At 43.4% G+C, this 19,491-nt stretch overlaps 1 protein-coding gene across 1 annotated transcript; it reads right to left on the minus strand.

Annotated features, from left to right (window-relative positions):
* Positions 1-12,434: 12,434 nt before the first annotated feature.
* LOC131234658 (uncharacterized) lies at positions 12,435-13,313 on the minus strand. Its single transcript, XM_058231580.1, has one exon. The coding sequence runs from the start codon at positions 13,311-13,313 to the stop codon at positions 12,435-12,437; it is 879 nt and encodes a 292-aa protein (XP_058087563.1).
* Between the last annotated feature and the right edge of the window lie 6,178 nt (positions 13,314-19,491).

The following is a 19,491-nucleotide window of genomic DNA, read 5'->3' on the forward strand; positions in this document are numbered from 1 at the left end:
GATTAGAATTAAATAATATATATATATATATATATATTCTAGGGATGTCTTCACATAGTTTTACAACCATCAATAAATTTATTTTGGTTTTATTTGTATTAAAATGGCCCAAGTATAATTGTTTCAATGGTTATGATAATCAATTAAGGACATTTGGGCCCAAGATTCTAAAATAGGCTTCAAAATATCCAAAGAGACAATACAACATTATCCCAAAGGTTCGACCCTTACTAGCAACAAATAGGGTGTGAAAACAAGCCTCAAAATGGGCCGAAAGATTTGATAAAAAAAGGGCCCAAAACATGGCCTATTCACAAACATACATGGAGGCCTAACAATTACCTTGGATTACATGGAAAACTGGCCCAATGAAAAATCCAAGCACTGGATCCAATAGACAGGCTCATCACTCCAATAGACAAGCCCATGAGCAGGCCCAAAAAGCAGGCCCTGATCGAGTTGGAAACGGGCATAATGCCAGGCCAAACGGGCCTGTCCAGGTCCACTCACAACACCATAGGCCCTAATATAAATACAATATTCTGTCATGCACACACAAATGCCTAAAAGGGAAAGTATCGACAATCGAAAACCTAGCCACGATGCCTCCTTCAAGGCCGCCACCACCACCCCTGCCTTCTCTCTTCAATATGTACATGTCATTGCTCTGTCGCCTCCCTAAAACCAAACTACCATTCCTCAAAATCAAGAATCGGCGATTGAAGAATGATCTTCAATGGAAACCATGGTTGTGAAAGCCATTGTTGTTATTGAGATGGGTATAGGAAAAAGAAGATCTGATGAGGAAGGGGAAGAAGACAACAACGATGATGATTTCGGCCATAAGCAATAATGGCAAGCCATATCGCTGCCATTGTAGCCACCGAAAATAGAGAACAAATTAAGAGACGTAACCCTGCTCTTACAGGTCAATTTCTCAGCAATGATCTCTTGGCCATGGATGTAACTATTTTATAAATCTTTATTGGCACCATATGGGAGATGGGTTTTGCCATTAATGGTGGTCGGTGATGTTGGAATAAGAAGAATAAGATGGGCGGTGGTTTCACCGTTGTTACCCATTGTTGCTGGTAGTGGCATAATCTGAAATGGAGTTTTTTAAATCACTTAACTGATGAATCGGCACCACGATCCATGGCTGTGATTAGGTTTCAGATCACAAAATCGAGTTATGACTAACGCAACGAGAGGCCATGGCAGGTAATGGCAACAGTCTAATGATTGGAATTGCGGCTTTACTGCTACAAGCGATGCTTGAAGATATGACTAATGTCCTAGAGGGGGGTGAATAGAACTTTTTAAAATTTAACTAAATAATTAATATACACTTACTTCTAAATACATATGTAAAGGAATACAAATAAGAAGAAGTGCATAAACAAAGTCTACTTGGTGAAATCATCATTCAAGCATTTTGTCAAACATGTTTGTTATAGAAAATAAATCAAGTATATTATTCAGCAAAACATAACAAATAGACATTTAAATCATTCACTATAATGCAAAAAATGTATAGTGGTTCGGCTACGTGCCTACTACAATCCCGGCTAACCCACTCTCTCCTAGAGTGTGATGGATTTCACTATTCAGATGATTTTAAATCAGGTTCACTATAAACCTTCACAACCTATACAAGGTCTACATTTTTCATATGTCAATGGCCTACACAAGGTCTCACTAAGTCTCATACAAGGTCTTACTAAGTCCTACACAAAAACTTAAGAAGTCTTACACAAGGACAACAAAAATGTATTCTCCCTTCGGAGGCCTACACAAGGACTTGTCGAATTTGGTAGTTCAAACTCTAAAACCTAATCCTATACAAGGAGTGGTTTATAGACACTATAGACTCAAAAATACTTTCTTACCTAAAAGTGGATGAGTCCCATTAAGCATCTTGATGAAGATCTTCTTAAATCGTTAGGGTGTGTTTGACACATGGGTTTAAAGGGGATTAGGTGGGAGTGGGTTTTAATATCCCATGGATCATTGCAACATCCTGTTTGGGACTAGGTTTTGAAGCCTCTTCTTCAAATTCGCGCCTGGGCAAGAGATTTTCGTATTCCTACTTTAGTCGGTATTAAGTGGACCCCACCATGATGTATGTGTTTTATCCACGTCGTCCATCCATTTTGAAATATAACTTTAGGGCTTGATCCTAGAAAGGCTTGATCCTAGAAATGTGGTAGACATAAAACTCAGGTGGACCACACCATGGGAAAACAGTAGTGATTGAATTCCACCATTAAAAACCTCCTAAGGCCAACTGTAATGGTTATTTGACATCTAACCGGTTGATAAGGTCATAAAGACTTGGATGAAGGGAAAAAATATATATCAGCTTGATCCAAAACTTTTGAGGCCCCCAAAAAGTTTTTAATGGTGGTCGTTCAATCAACACTGTGTGGTCCACTTGAGATTTGGATCAAACTCATTTTTGGGCTCTTACCATAAAATGATCTAGAAGAATGGGTGGACAACATGGATGAAACACATACATCATGGTGGGGCCCGTAGAGCACCGACCGGTAGTGGTAGGATGATTTGCCAATTCGTTCCCATTCCAGACGCTAAGCCACGGGATTAAACGACAATCCCTGACACTATGTAATTATTGCATTTTCCTAATTCCATCCCACTTAAACCCATGTAATCCCATGCACTAAACACCCCCTTAAGGATCTTCAGCTCCCTTGCTCCCTTGTATAACAACCGTATGATGTTGTTCTGTTGAAGATACTGAGGGTTTTGGGTCAAGGATTTGGTGAATCCTAACTTGATATTGATAAGTCTTTATGAACTAGTTAAGGATTCCCATGGTTGAGTATTCAATGCAAGATAGCATAAAGATTTGTCAATAAGTGTGGTTGCTAGAGCATTAATGAATGTTGGAATTTATTGTTCAATCCAAGCTTTGAATGCTTCAATGAATGTCTTTAAGACATGTATTAAATGATGAATTCCATAAGGAAAGAGAGCTTTGAGAAGATGGGTAATAACTATGGGTATTTACTCACACAAAGTTTTCTCTATTACTCACCAAATTGCTAAGAAACTCCTCTTTCATATATGTGAAGAGAATTTACAATGGTCAAAAAACGGGTAGAAATCTGTCAATTTCCATATCATCGAGTGGTCTTCGATGACATTGAAGTGTCCCTTCGATGTCATCGAACGACCTTCGATGTCATCGAGAAATTCTAAATTATACTTTGAATATTGCTGGACAATTTATATACCTAAGTTCAATGTCATTGAGTGACCTTTGATGTCATCGAAGAGGTCCTTCAATGCTATTAAAGGCTTGATTTTTGCTATCGAGAAAATCAGAATTTTTTACCTGAGGTCGTTGGACAATTTTGAGGTTGAGTTCGATGCCATCGAGCAAACCTTTGATATCATCGAATATACTTTTATGTCATTGAAAATTTTTAGGATTTTAGCTTGAAGTTACTTGATAGTTTAAGCTTCCTATTCAATGCCATCAAAGATCCCTTCGATGTTATCAAAGTGGCTTTGATATCTTTGAGAAAATTCAAAATTTAGACATTTTGTTGTTGGACTATTTAGGCTCTGAGCTCGATGCCATGGAGCTATCTTTGATGACATCGAAGGTAGTTCGATGGGACTTTGATGCCATCGAAACTATCTATTTTGAGATATTTCGTTTTACACAGACTTCTACCCACTCAACTAACTAGCATTCTTTAAGATAGTTTTTCCTAGAAGGTATGGGCTAGATAGAGGGTTTTGTTTAGTGGGTTTTTATATAGGTTTTGACGAGGTCTTTGTCATTTTCCTACCTTATCGTGAATTAGACACCTTCAATCCTTGAGTCTTCATACTTGATTTTTCTTTGGGGCTCTCCTGACTCTAAGACTCATAAATCACACTAATTGAGAAACTAAGACACTTACATTTATCTCTTCCATCGATCTCCATAACCATTCGGATCCTTGTATAACATCATAATGGTAGTCGACAATGGGGTTTTTACCTCTCCCTCAACAACCACTGACAATGACCAACAAATAATGTATGTGCACAATCTGCAGACTATGGCAAATATGGTGGGTTCTGATCATGGCCACGGTAGCCTTGAATGCAAAATCTCAAATCTAACTTCTAGATTCAACCAAGCAAAGAGCCTAAAAAGGGGTCTCAGAAAAATTTGAATTCTAGGTCACCCTTCAATAAATAATAATAATAAAAACAAATGCACCAAAATGGATACATAGTTGGCTCTGATACCAACTGTAATATTGAAAATTGCAAAATAACTTGATCATCTCTATGCATTAATAATGGATATTCTACACTAAAATCTTAAAGTAGTACCAGATTGGAAACACATTCATGTTAATGTGTTTTCACCAAGAAGGTATCTTAGTATAACGCCCCGGTTTCCAAAACCAGAGTACAAGACTCATTCCAGAAACCCGAGTGTTAATAAATCAAATAACTATCGAAATACCAAAATTAGAGTGTGATAGCATAAGCAAGCAATGATAGCATTATATAATCCGAATATTTGGCCCACTCAGCTGGGGGCCTTAATTACAAAATTCATAAGTTTCAAAGTACCAAAATGCTACAAAGAAATACTGTATCTACTGGTTAAGCCCAAAATATTTAGCCGCTTCCTACTGCGGCTCATCTTCATAATATCCGTCTTCAGGTTCCATCATCGCGCCCTCAAGGCCGGTGCTCCCATCATCTCCATCTACACCTGCATACTCTGTATGGTTGGATATTCGATGAATGAGTGGCCAGCTCAAAGTGAATTCCCCTCAAGATTACACTATGTTGCCATAAAAAAAATAGTTTAAAGAAAAAGCAATGAAACATTCCAAAACAGATAAGATGCAATCTTATTAAAATGCATAGATGTATGAATGTACATCGACTTGGGAATACTCATCCAGTTGGACTTGGGCTTGTCACCCATGCATAAAACTGGTCACCAGCGTAGCATATCTCGTACAGCATGGTGCCAAGTTATCAAAATAGGTCGATAGTCGATGGTCTGGGAGCTAACGAAACGATACCCCAATGAACCTGAGGGCACGTGCTACAGCATTAGAATTAACCACCCATCATCGCCAATATACTATGAATGCATGATTAGCTAAACAATTATTATTCCAGTTACAATCAGCCAATTTAAGAAATTCAATGGTCACTATGGGGGGCTCATCACCCAGTATATGACAATAGCTCAGGCATAGTTTCCCATTACCACCATCCCCGATACGTGAGGTTTTTCACCTTAGGATGTTTAATAGGACCTCTCCACAAGTGGTCGATCAAAAATAACTCTAAAACGAGGGTCCCATTTCTCACTTAATCTGTCTAGTTGCATCCCAAGTGTGGCTCACATGCAATAGTGGAATTTTCCACGTGTAATGCTGTGAATTGAATTCTATGGTGACTCACAACAATCTACTAACATGTAAAGGTGTATAAAATTATATAATGGTAGTAGAATTTTTAACGTGGCATCATGAAACTAAAGTACGAACTATCAAGTATTATGATGCGAAAACATGAAAATCAATGATCATTGCATATGAACAATATTTATGAATTATCAATTAGTATGTGAACCTAGCATGTAACACTTATTTCATGTGGACATGGTTTATCAATCATAGATCAAGATACCGCTAATATAATTTGATAATTTAACACCGATAATCAGAGTCTTAAACTAACGACTATAATTTAGATGGATACTATGTTTGGACTAACTTAGAGATGAAAATTCCAAGGGGAAAAGTCATCACCTGGTGGTTCATAGCTCCTTCCTTGATTCGAATTTCTGCAGTTAACTAACGGTCCAACATCGTATGATTGGTTACCTAGAATTATTTCCAACCCAAGAGTTTGTATTAGATAGTGCTCTCAAGACCACTAGTCTGTTTGAGCCATAGCAAGTGAGTAAGTTTGTAAGGGCCCTATAGCATGTGAATTGGGCCAGATTTGGCCTAACAATCAAGGCCTGAACTGGGCCTAGTTTGGCCTAGTCTGCGTTATACCATCAAACCCATTCTTCAGTATCGTTAGTGGTGGCCAAGGTTGGCTGGCTGGCCCAACAAAACCACCGTAAATCTCATTTCCATAGGGGTTGGATCAACCTCCCATGGCCAATGGGCCCATCTGTTTGGCCCAAATAGATCTGGTCTATCGGCCTGGCCCTATTATCGGCCCCAATGGGCTGGGTTGACTGGGCTAGCTCATCTGTGCGGCCCAAATAAGGCTGGGCAGACTGGGCTAGCCCATCTGTGCGGCCCTAATAAGGTTGGGCCTAGTCCAGGCCCATTGTGTGGTTGGCTTAACACAGTCCCATGGTGCGGTTTGGCCTGATTTTCAGCTTGGATTTAGGCTGATTTCAGCCCGTTTCTGGGACTGATTTCAGCCCAGCATATGGCCCAAGTCAGAGACTGCCCTCGGCCCACACCATGGCCCAAACTTGGGCTAATCTCGGCCCACCCTTTTGGCTGGAACTCGGTTTGATCTCAGCCCAGTTTTGAGGCCGGTTTCGGCCCAGAATGTGGGCTGATTTCAGCCCACTTCACACACCAACTGAAGGCCGGTTTCATGGCCCAGCTAAAGGTCATTTTTAGTCCTGGTCACGGCCCAACTGAGGGCCTGGTTTTAGCCCACCTTTTGGACTAATTTCAGCCTAGAACATGGGCTGATTTCGGCCCACTTTCCAGCACAGCTTGGTGGCTTGGACCTAGCCAATGGATGACCAGAAATGAGCTTGGTCACACTAGCCTCTTCTACATATCAGAAGATGGCAACAATGCCCACTGTTGTAATGCTCCTCACAGCTCATTGAGTTGGATCTGAGCTGGCCCAGCACGTCTACTGCTTGGCCCACATCTCAGCTGAACATCTGGCTCGGTCCAGAGCTTCTGTTGGAAGTCTAGATCAGCCCAGGACATTGCCTTATGAACGGGCTGGATGACATATGAACATCACAGTGGGCCGGGGACGTTTTAATGGCAGGTGTTTTCATTCCCATTGTTCCCTTTGGTTCTCATCATTTTTTGGTTTCACGTGATATTGATCTGGTGAAACTGATGGACGTCTCTCAGATGATCCTAGCCATCTAATGAAATGGGAACTGACGATCAGTGGTCCACCTTAAATGATTAGGACCCGGGATCGTCATCTATTTTCATTGAATATTTAGCCAACGGAGATGGGGCGCTCCACCTTACTTGAATCTCAAGCTCGTTGGGACAGACCAACAATAACACAGTTATTGTAATGGTAGTGCTTCTGGTCTGCACTGACCCAACTTGGCCCGAGCTAAAACAGTTCGGGTTGGTGCAGTGCGGCACCGAGTCCACACTCCGCCTCTCTCTCCCTCTCTTTGGATCTCTCCTACTTTCTCTCTTTCTTTCCCTTTCTTGAACGTCTCCTTCTCTTCCTCCTACTATGGCTAAACTGGGCTGCACTGGTTCGACTCAACCCCTACAGACTGGGTCGACTCAGTGTGGCACCGAGTTTGCTCTCCTCAAGCCTCTCTCTTTCTATCTCTCTCACTCTCTCTCTATCTATCTCTCTCTCTCAATGAACTCGAGGTGAGAATCCCGAGACAAACGACCTGACTTTATAGGGTCGAGGCACGTGTGAACGGCCCATCCAACGGCCATGATTCGCCGGTCGATTGCATGCATTTTCTCAGATTTTTGCATGTAGAAAATTCATCCATCACTGGGGATGGGTTCTTGTGCTATGGCCCATAGGAAAAGCAGGTTTGTACCTCCAGTGGGGCCCAAGTCATGATGGTGGGTTTTCTGCTCAACGAGCAAGATGATGTGGCCGATCATGGTTGATTTTTGTTCATGGTGTATTTCCATGATTTGGTCAGTTTAAATGGATAAGATAGGACCCTTGATCACGGTGGGGGCCATTTTTTCCACTCATCATTGCCGTTTGCTCACACCCGGCGATATTTTTCGCCTCATCTGATTTTCTCGTGAGATGGGACGTCTCTAACGAGAGAACAGTTGTAGCCTTAGAGGAAGTGGTGGAGATTGCTCCACATGGCATGACAGAAGGGTTGGATCAAGCCAGCTGGAATTTCTCAAAAGAGGAATGTCTCCCACGCCATTTTCTCCTATAGACAGTTGCCTGCCCATTTTTGGCAGTGGATGTAGAGCATGAATTTCTACCCCGAGGGACGGCTGGGATCAAGGGAGTGCTATTGACGCGGATTACTTACGTGGAGGATTCCACAACGGCTCAATTTCAGAAAGTGCAGTTGTCCGTCCGTGACTGCCTGTTGTACGCACACATGCACGTATGCATGGGGCATTTTGGATGGCATGGGTCTGGCCGAATCTACTGTTTAGTCAAGAAGGATGGATCTGATTCTTCTGATGGAGCCCAAGGTGGGCCTACATGCAGTCCGAACAATCGTCCGTCTGTTTAGACGAGTGCAGGGCGGAAAGAGTGGAAGAATTTCCACTTCTCCTCTTGCACGTCAAGTCAGCCTTTATTTGACCGCCCCAGCGATTCGGTGCACGGCACATGCACTAAGTGTGGTGCACATTCACTTCAGCATGGGTCCCACTATGATGAGATCTCGAGATTTGCGCTGTTCACTCCCTTAAGGAGTTCTATTTGGGGCATTTGGCCGTTAATCAGGACGATCCAGCGCTTGGGTGGTCCCCAAGTTGTGATTTGAGCATTATTTTGAGTTTTCCAACAAATCTGAGGATCAGATCGCTTTGAGTTTGAGTGTTAACGGTCCAAAAAGAGTCCTGGCCCTCCTAGGAGACTCTGGTGTCATGTCTTAGGTGTTGATGGGTAGTTTTGATACATTGGTCTACCCTTGTCTTAGTTTTGGTTTGAATCTAGGCTTACCATTATATTAACAAGGTTTATTAGTAACACCCATGTACTAAAGATGTGGGGTGTTATAGTCTACCCCCCTAAAAAAAATCATCCTTAAAATTACCCGAGGCGTGTCGTTGAATAGGTGAGGGTATTTCTCCTTGAGCTCTGCTTTCCGCTCCTAAGTGGCCTCTTCTTCTCCGTGATGTGACTAAATGACCTTGACTAGTGGTATTGTCTTCGTTCGTAGGACCTGTTCCTTGCGATCCAAGATGCGGATAGGTTCCTTGGTGTAAGAAGCATTGTTTATAAGTTCAACCTGCTCCCAACTAACAATGTGTGACTCGTCTGGTGTGTACTTCTTCAACATGGATACGTGAAAGATGTTGTGGATATTGGCCAGTGCAGTAGGTAGCGCAAGGTGGTATGCTACAGCTCCCATGCGATCCAAGATCTTGAAAGGTCCAATGAAATAGGTGTTAACTTTCCCTTCTACCTAAATCTCATCAAGCCCTTTATAGGCGAAACCTTCAGAAATACGCGATCGCCCGTCGCAAACTCCAAGTCATGACGGTGATTATCTACATAGCTCTTCTGCCTGCTCTGGGCGGCTCGAAGTCGTTTCCGAATCACATCGATCACCTGAGTGGTAACCTGGACGAGCTCAGGCCCTAGCAAGCTTCTTTCTCCTACTTCTGTTGAATACTGCGGAGCTTTATGGGGGCGACCATAAAGAGCTTTTTAAGGAGCCACGCCTATGCTAGACTGAAAACTATTATTGTAAGCAAATTCAGCAAGAGCCAAATGATCGTCCCAGTTCCCCTTGAGGTCAAGGACACACGCCCTCAGTATATCTTCCAGGATCTTCTTTACCCTCTCTGTCTGCTTGTCTGTCTGGGGGTGAAAGGTCGTGCTAAATTTGAGTTCCGTGTCGAGTTCTTCATGCAGTCTTCTCTAAAAAGTGGATGTGAACCGAGAGTCTTGATCTGATATGATTTCTCGGGGAGCCCCATAAGATCGAATGACTTCACGAACGTACAGCCTTGCCAGATCATCAGTTGAATCTGCTGTACGAATGGGAAGGAACCGAGAAGATTTCGTCAGCCTGTCCACAATGACCCATATCGAATCGTGTTTCTTCTAAGTCCTAGGAAGTTCAATAATGAAGTCCATAGAGATGCTGTCCCACTTCTATTCCGCCAGCAGTAGTGGCTGAAGAAGGCCCGCAGGCTTACGATGCTCGACCTTTATCTTCTGGCACACCATACATCTTGCTACAAAATGCTCTATGTCTCTCTTCATGTTGCTCCACCAATACTGCCTCTTTACGTTATTATACATCTTCATACTCCTCGGGTGTATGACCATTCTAGAATGATGCACCTCTACCATCACCTCTCTCCTCAAATCTGCATTGTCGGGTAGACGTACTCGCCCCTAATATCGAAGACCGCCATCACCACCAATCCTCCAATCGGGCATCTCCTCGCTCGTACACCTCTCTTTCATCTTGATAAGCCACTTGTCCTGGTCTTGGGCAGAAATTACGTGGCGAACCAGAATCAACTCCACAATCAAAAGAGCCACGTAAACATCCGGCTCGTCGAGAGTAAGCTGGATATCGAGGTCCTGAATGAACTCCATCGTCTCTCATTCCTTGATCATCAAGGTGGCTATCAACTCGTGCTTCTTCTTCTGACTCAGAGCATCAGCCACAGAGTTTGCCTTACCAGGATGGTAAGATATGTCAAAGTGGAAGTCCTTGAGTGTCTCCATCCACCGACGCTGGCACACATTCAAGTCCTTCTGCGTGAATATATATATTTCAGGCTCTTGTGGTCACAGAATAACTAGAACTCCTCCCCATAGAGATAATGCCTCCATATTTTTAAAGCACAGACCACTGTTGCCAATTCTAGATCATGCGTTGGGTAATTTTCCTCGTATTTCTTTAACTGTCGAGAAACATAAGTGATCACCTAGTCGTTTTGCATCAGTACGCATCCTAGACCCAACTTCGAAGCGTCGCTATACACCACAAATTTCTCCCCTTCTTGTGGAAGAGTGAGCACTGGTGCAGAGTTAGTCTCATCTTCAGCTCCTAGAAGGCTGCTTCCGTATTCTCGTCCCAGGTGAATCGAGCGTTCTTTTTTGTCAGTTGAGTAAGCGGTCGCGCGATCCTCGAGAATTCCTTGATGAAATGCCTATTGTACCCTGCCATGCCCAAGAAGCTTCAAACCTCAGTGACCATGGTAGGCTGTTCCCACTTGGATACTGCTTCCACTTTAGTAGGTCGACCGCTATGCCTTCCACATTCACTATGTGCCCCAAAAATTTCACTTCTTATTCCCAAAACTCACATTTGGACAGCTTAGCATACAGGTGATTTTTCTTCAGAGTACTTAGGACCATGCACAGGTGTTGTTCATGCTTCTCTTGGCTTTTGGAATAAACCAAGATGTCGTCGATGAACACGATTACGAACTGGTCCAGGTATGGCATGAAAACCCGATTCGTTAGGTCCATGAATATTGTCGGAGCATTTGTGAGTCCAAAGGACATTACCAAGAACTCGTACTGCCCATAGCGAGTCCTGAATGTTGTCTTAGGGACATCCTCATCCCTGATTCTCAGCTAGTGATACCCCGATCGCAAGTCAATCTTGGAGAAGTACCTGGCACCCTTGAGCTGGTCAAACAGGTCTTCGATATGCGGCAATGGGTATCTATTCTTTATCGCCACCTCGTTCAGTCTCTTATAATCTATACAGAGACGCATCAACCCATCTTTTTTCATGAAAAGAATGGGTGCTCCCCACAGAGAAACATTGGGGCGGATGAAGCCTTAGGTCAACAACTCGTCTATTTGTCTCCTTAGTTCTTCCATTTTACAAGGGCGATGCGAAACGGAGGAAATGATATGGGAGCAGTCCCTGGTTTGAGATCTATGCAGAAATCTACTACTCGTCTTAGGGGAAGCCCTGGTATCTCTTGAAATACCTCGAGGAAATCTCGCACTACTGGGATTGGGCTAATGGTGGACTCGACTGATTCTGGTTCGTCTAGGGCTTACAAGCTTTCGAACTTACTGTGCCTATTTCTTCCCTTTACTGTAAAGGAGGCCTGCCCAGGGACGATTATAGTGACTGTTTTGATGCGGCAGTCCATCATTGCCCGGACTTGAGAAAGTCAATCCATACCGAGGATGACGTCGAATCATTTTATAGGCATAATGATTAGGTCCATAACCACTTCGTGGTTTGAGAGTGTTAGGGGACAAGTTTTGCATAATTTGTCTGTTTTGATGAATTTACCCATGGGGGATGCTACGACTAAGGGGGCATACATTCGGGTTGTGTTTAATTTTAGTCTGATTACAATAGTAAAATCCATGAAAGATAAAGTTGCACCAGAATCAAATAAGAGGAGTACAGGGGCACCATTGATGTGAGCTATACCATGGATCGTCTGGTGAGGGTCTTCCTCAGCCTCAGTAGCAGCTAATGCAAACATGCGAGCGGGGGGGATCCTCTGCTGAACTGGAGGTCACGATCTAGGAGGTTACGGCCTAGGTGCCGCTCTGGCTGTTGCCGGGTTCGGTTGGGGGCGATTCGCTGGTGGTGAGATGCCCTCATCCCTCATTCTCTTGAAGTAGTTCCGCGTATGGTGCCCACCTCTGTGGCAGTAATCGCAGTTCCTTCTGGGAGGCATGGGTGGAGCGCCTATAGGTATGACTCTAACTCTCCTCTCTAGTGCTGGTGGGGCAGGAGACACCTGTCTAAGCTTGGCTAGGGTGTCCCTAGCTAGGGGGCAAGTCCTCATGGTGCACTCAAAGTCTTTCTCAACCCTCATGGCCTTATCCACCATCTTCGCGAAGTCCCCAAAATCCCAGGTGCATAGTCGTGACTGAATTCCTGGCCTAAGCCCCTCCTTGAACTTCTGTAGTTTGTACTCCGTATCCTCCAAGGCCTTGGGCACAAATCGAGAGAGCTCATCAAATGGGGCCTCATACTGGGCAACGGTCATACTGCCCTGTTCCATTTTTAAAAATTGGGCTATCTTCTCATTCCTGCATGACCAAAGGAAGTACTTCTCCAGGAACTTCATCTTGAACCCTACCCATGTCCATGCATATGTGGCTAGAACTCCCCGCTGTAAGCTTTGCCACCAGTTTTTTACTTTGTCCTCTAACATGTATGTGGCCAAATTCACCATCTGAGTGTCAAAACATTCCAGTGGCCTCATCATCTTGGTAATCCTTGTTAGCCAGTGTTCTGCCTGTACTGGATCGGGTGCCCCTTCGAACGTCGATGGTTGGAGCCTTTGGAACCATTCGAAAATGTCTGCACCCCTGCCATCTCTGTCTCGTGATGTCTCCCTATGATCCCTATTTTGTAGGGTCTCCATCATAAGTGCACGCATGTCCTGTTGCTGCCGCATGAATGTATCCTGCTACTGCTGCATGGCTACAGCCATCTGCCCAAAGGCTGCAAAAGCTACGACCCTGTCTACGCGTTCGCGATGCCTCAGCAGTAGGCGTCCTCTGTTCGAAGTATTACAAAGGAAATCCTGACGGGATAACCTGTGTAACGACCTTGGATTTTCTTGTGCTAATCTTTCCTTAAGTAATTGTTTTTGGGGTAATTAGCGCTTTACTCGATTGCTTGTGAAATTCGCATCAATCACTTTAAATTGTATCTGCATGGCTCTAAACGTGTAGATTAGTGAGCGCTACGTTACTCTGAAATCTGGGATCCATCGCTAAATCCAGTTGTTCTGGAGAATTTTTGGAAGATCTGGATCGGACCTGGACCGAACGTCGAAAGTCCGATGGCGATGATCTTAGGCTGTTACGGTCACCGAGTTGGGCTTGACTTTCACCTCGAAAATCAAGTCCATGTGATGTTCTGGGTCGATTTGGTTGAGCTCGGAGTGAAGAGTGTGAGAACGGTTGAAATTTATTAAGCTTTTATTGAAATCTGAGTCGTGTCGCTTGCGCGACGATTTTAAGCATTCTGACCGTTAGATTCTGACCCAATTTCACCCTCTGATCAGGATGGTTGGCCCAGGCATATCCTAGTGCTTGTGGACCTGATCGAGTTTCCGTAACCGTTGAATTGAGTGTGGTCCGCCACGGCTGATCTGAAGAGCCGGTCGGTACGAAAACTCAGCCTGACCTAGATCCATGGTCAGTGAGCTTAAGTCCGACCTTTCGTGGTTATAGGCCCACCAGAAGTGCTTCGTTGGATCGAGAAAGGCGTGCTTTGGTTATAACCTAAGTATACCTTGACCCTGGGGTTATTTCCATCATTTTAAGGCCTATATATAGTCCTTAAACCCTAGCTCTCATTTCCATACGAATTTTCTCTAACCCTAGCTTAGAAAGAGAGTGGAAAAGAGAGAGTTAGTGAGAGAGATTGGTTGGTGAATCATCTTGATTCTTCCTTGTTCTTCTTCACCTTTGAACCTTTACTTTGAATCGTTCCTCTGACGATTCTGAGTTCTTTTGGGGTAAGTTAACCTAACCCTAACCTGTGTTAGAGCTTAGATTAGACTTGGTGTTGTTGTATCTCATTTTCATCTTTGTTTGAGGGTTTTCTAGCGCCGTTGACAAAGACTACTCGTCTAAATCAGTTCAGTGGTTCTTTCTTCGCTTAAGGTGCGGACTTTGAGAGTATAGGTTATGGTTTTCAAGGCTTTCAATCCCAGTTAGTGGTTTATTCTTGTTATGGATGAGATTTCACATGCCAAATGTCGTGTTTACATTGCTTTCCTGATATGCATGTGCTATATTGAGATTTGCGTATTCTAAGTGTATTTATAAAGTACCGTATACGTATAAAATATGCACTTATGTTTGCCATGATTATTTGTCATGTATGTATGCTAGATGCATGTACGACAACTCCTTGGAAAAAGGAATTGTCTAAGTGCATGTATTTCAACATACGTCATGTATGTTGTTCCATGTATGCTAAGTGTTTGTAGAAATGCATGAATGATCTAAAGTGTAACTGATTACACTAAATGCGGGCGTTGAGAAGTGATTCTCAATACTCCTATGGATGCGCATGTTTTCCTTTATGCAGTTACCTTTCAAGTTATTTACATGCAAGCATTTCCTATGCTTACACTTATGTTAAGTTGATATTCTTCAGATGTGTATGTACCATGATTTGAGTTGTTGATCCATTACTGTTTTACATTCCATATGAATATCTGTAGTAGTGTAAGGTGTTTGGGACTATGCCTTAGTCCAGAAAATCGGTAATTGACCCTATGAATGGTGGTTGAGATTGCTTTCGCCACGTAAGACGTATTAGACGAACCCGAGTCGTATTAGAGTTGTCGGCAGTGGTTTGGCCACGCGGAGTGTTTGCGCACTCTATGTCGCTCAATTCGACGTGCGCTCGTGCTAGTCGAGTTCGTCAAGTAACCCGATTGTCCGATGTATGTTAACCATGTATGGACGCTACTGCTTGAATCTAGGGTACCGAACTTACCAGTGAAATCCTAATAACCATGGTACCTGATCCGCTAAGACTCATGAGCCGGACATGGTGGTATGGGACACCGTGGTCGAGCTGTCGGCCTATGCTGGGGTGACGAGCCTCCCCGTAGTGACCAGTGAGCAACTAAACTCGTGAGCCGATTATGGTGGTATGGGACACTATATTCGTGCTGTCGGCCTACATTGATTGGTGACGAGCCCTTTGTAGTGACCTCGAGCATACCTGGATACCGCAAGGAGGTGACGAGCCGATCTGTGGTAGTAAGGGCATGAAAGGCGTGCATTGATTGGTGACGAGCCCTTTGCTACGACCTCAACTATATGATCGTATGAGATATCTAGGATTGACGACCCTAGTATGGATCACTGTTTGGATGGTGATATGAGGAAGGTATCTTAGCTTCCCAATCCTGTTGTGTGAAATGGACTAATAACAACTTGGTAATCATATCCATGCACCGCATTTGCATGTGCTTTGTAGATGTGGCGCACTTTGAGGCGATGTCATGCGTAACGTAAGATGAAGACGCTGAGGGTGTACGCGTGAGGGCACGCATCATATTGCATTCATGCTTGCATTAACAAGAGTACTTAGGATTTAATTACTTATCCTGCTTTATCATTACTGTTTGATTGAACTGATAACATATTAACCAGTGCCTTATTGTTCCACTGAGTTGATCACTCACTCCCACGTTTAGAGGCGGTGTTACACACCCACCGGACTGTCTTAGTTGCAGATGTTGCAGATGTGGATGCGACGTCTGAGGCAGAACGGGAGCTGGATGACGACGAGGCTGCCTTCTCCTATATGCAGTTTTCAGACGGGTTCTAGCGAGCCTCGGTCTGTTGCGTGGGATCTATGGGATTATTTTTGGGGACTGAAATGATGTAATTTGATACTCAAAATTTTGTTACACAACACTTTTACACGATCTGGATTGTATATGTCATTTAGGGATTTACACTTGTACACATTTTACTATAAGTCTTCCGCTTGCTTTATTCACTTGTCCCTGAATCATATCTGTGTTTTGGCTTAATCTATTCCATGTTTTATGCACTAATACAGTCAACATACATTCATCATTAAATATGTTGCATAAGTGATGTTTTGGAACTCGGGAGCTGGGTTATGCTCGACCCCCGAATTTCAGGGCGTTACACCTGGGGGGAAGGAGATTCCCCCACGGCTTCAGATCCTATATCTAGATTTGCCACTCCAGGTGGAAGGCCTAGTGTATATACGGGGCTGCGCTCTCGCTGGCGCTCTAGTGGCGGAAGGGGATGTATATCGATTGTATGGGCCTGCTGTGATCGTAACACGAGTGGCATGGCTCCCTGTGAGGTCAGAATTTTCATGGTTTAGGCAATAGGGAAAAGCAATCTTAGTCAATTAATGACGCAACACAAGGGTTAGATATCCGTCACCCGGCTTGCCGCATACGTTATGGCAAGCATTTGCCCTTAGACGATACACGAATCAAGTTCCTAGTCTAATCAATACCCCTAGTAGTATTTCAAGGGGATTGAGGTTTATGTTTCTAGATTCAAAAGAATAACCTAATATTTTCTAACGGATTATAAGTTTATTTCTAGCCTTAGCATCATTTAGAAAATCTCTAATGGGAACCTAGGATTCCAATTCATGTTTTAAATTCCTCCTAGGTACTAGGGATTTCTTTGCAGCTTTAAGTGTTTACTCTACTAACATCTAGGGGAGCCTAAGTGTTTTGTTTCTAGGTTTGTTGATTCTAACTACTTCCTAAGGGGAATTTCCTAAGTTTCACTTAAGTTATTTCCTTATAAATCTTGTATATTGATCCCATAGCCTGGCTATCTCACTCTCTGCTTTGATACCAACTTGTAATGCCCCAGTTTCCAGAACTTGAGTACGAGACTCGTTCCAGAAACTCAAGTGTTAATAAATTAGATAACTAGCGAAATACGAAAATCAGAGTGTGATAGCATAAGCAAGCAAGGATAACATCATATAATCCGAATATTTGGCCCACTCAGCTGGGAGCCTTAAGTACAAAATTCATAGGTTTCAAAGTGCCAAATAGCTATAAAGAAATACTGTATCTACTGGTTAAGCCCAAAATATTCAGCCGCTTCTTGCTACAGCTCATCTTCATAATATCCGTCTTCAGGTTCCGTCATCGTGCCCTCAGGGTTGGTGGTACCATCATCTCCATCTACACCTGCATACTCTGTACAATTGGATATTCGATGAATGAGTGGCTAGCTCAGTGTGAATTCTCCTCAAGATTACACAAGCCGCCTTAGTAAACATAGTTTAAAGAAAAAGCAATGAAACATTCTAAAACAGATAGGATGCAATCTTATTAAAATGTATGGATGTATGAATGCACATCGACCTGGGGATGCTCATCCAGTCGGACTTGGGCTCATCACCTATGTATAGACCTAATCACCAGCGTAGCATATCTCGTACAACATGGTGCCAAGTCATCAAATAGGTTGATAGTCGGTGATCTGGGAGCTAGTGAAACGATACCCCAATGAACCTGAGGGCACATGCTACAGCATTCAGAATTAACCACCCGTCATCGCTAATATGCTATGAATGCATGATTAGCCAAACCATTATTATTCTAGTTACAATCAGCCGGTTTGAGAAACTTAATGGTCACTACGGGGGGCTCGTCACCCAGTGTAGGCCGACAGCTCGGGCATAGTATCCCATGACCACCATCCCCGACTCGTGAGGATTTCCACCTTAGGATATTTAATAGGACCTCTCCACAAGTGGTCGATCAAAAATAACTCTACGTCGAGGGTCCCATTTCTCACATAATCTATCTAGTTGTATCCTAAGTGTGGCTCATATGCAATAATGAAATTTTCCACGTGTAATGCTGTGAATTAAATTCTATGGCGACTTTCAACAATCTACTAACATGTAAAGGTGCATAAATTTATATAATGGTAGTAGAATTTATAACATGGCATCATGAAACTAAAGTACGAACTATCAAGTATTATAATGCTAAAACATGGAAATCAATGATCATTGCATATGAACAATATTTATGAATTATCAATTAGTATGTGAATGTAGCATGTAACACTTATTTCACATGGACATGGTTTATCAATCATAGATCAAGATAGGACCACTAATAAAATTTGATAATTTAACACCGATAATCAGAGAATTAAATTAGTGACTATAATTTAGATGAATACTATGTTTAGACTAACTTAGAGATGGAAAGCTCAAGGGGAAAAGTCATCACCTGACGGTTCGTAGCTCCTTCCTTGATTCGAATTTCTGCGGTTAACTAACGGTCCAACACTATATGATTGATTACCTAGAATTATTTCTAACCCGAGAGTTTGTATTAGATATTGCTCTCAAGACCACTAGTCTATTTAAGCCATAGCAAGTGAGTAAGTTTGTAAGGGCCCTAGCCCAACAATCAAGGCCCGAACTGGGCCTGGTTTGGTCCAGTCTGCGTTATACCATCAAAGCCCATTCTTCAGTATCGTTAGTGGTGACCAAGGTTGGCTGGCCCAGCAAAACCACCGCAAATCTCATTTTCAAAGGGTTGGATCAACCTCCCATGCCCGTTAAGCCCATCTGTTTGGCCGAAATAGATATAGGCTATCGGCCTAGCCCTATTGTGCGACCCCAGTGAGCTGGGCTGACTGGGCTGGCCCATTTGTGCGGCCCCAATAAGGCTGGCCGACTGGGCTGGCCCATTTGTGTGGCCCCAATAAGGTTAGGCCTAGTCTAGGCCCATTGTGTGGCTCGCTTAGCACAGGCCCATGGTGCCGTTTGGCCTGATTTTCGGCTTGGATTTGGGCTTATTTCAGCCCATTTCTGGGATTGATTTCGGCCCAATTCCAAGGCTAATTTCAACCCAGCATATGGCCCAAGTCAGAGACTGCCCTCGGCCCACACCATGGCCCAAACTTGGGCTGATCTCGGCCCACTCTTTTGGCTGGAACTCGGTTGATCTCAGCCCAATACTAAGGCTGGTTTCGGCCCAGAACGTGGGCTGATTTCGGCCCACTTCACGCACCAACTGAAGGCCAGTTTCATGGCCCAGCTAAAGGTTGTTTTTAGTCCTGGTCACG

The sequence above is a fragment of the Magnolia sinica genome, chromosome 19, assembly GCF_029962835.1.
Source record: "Magnolia sinica isolate HGM2019 chromosome 19, MsV1, whole genome shotgun sequence".
Taxonomy (NCBI): Eukaryota; Viridiplantae; Streptophyta; class Magnoliopsida; order Magnoliales; family Magnoliaceae; genus Magnolia; species Magnolia sinica.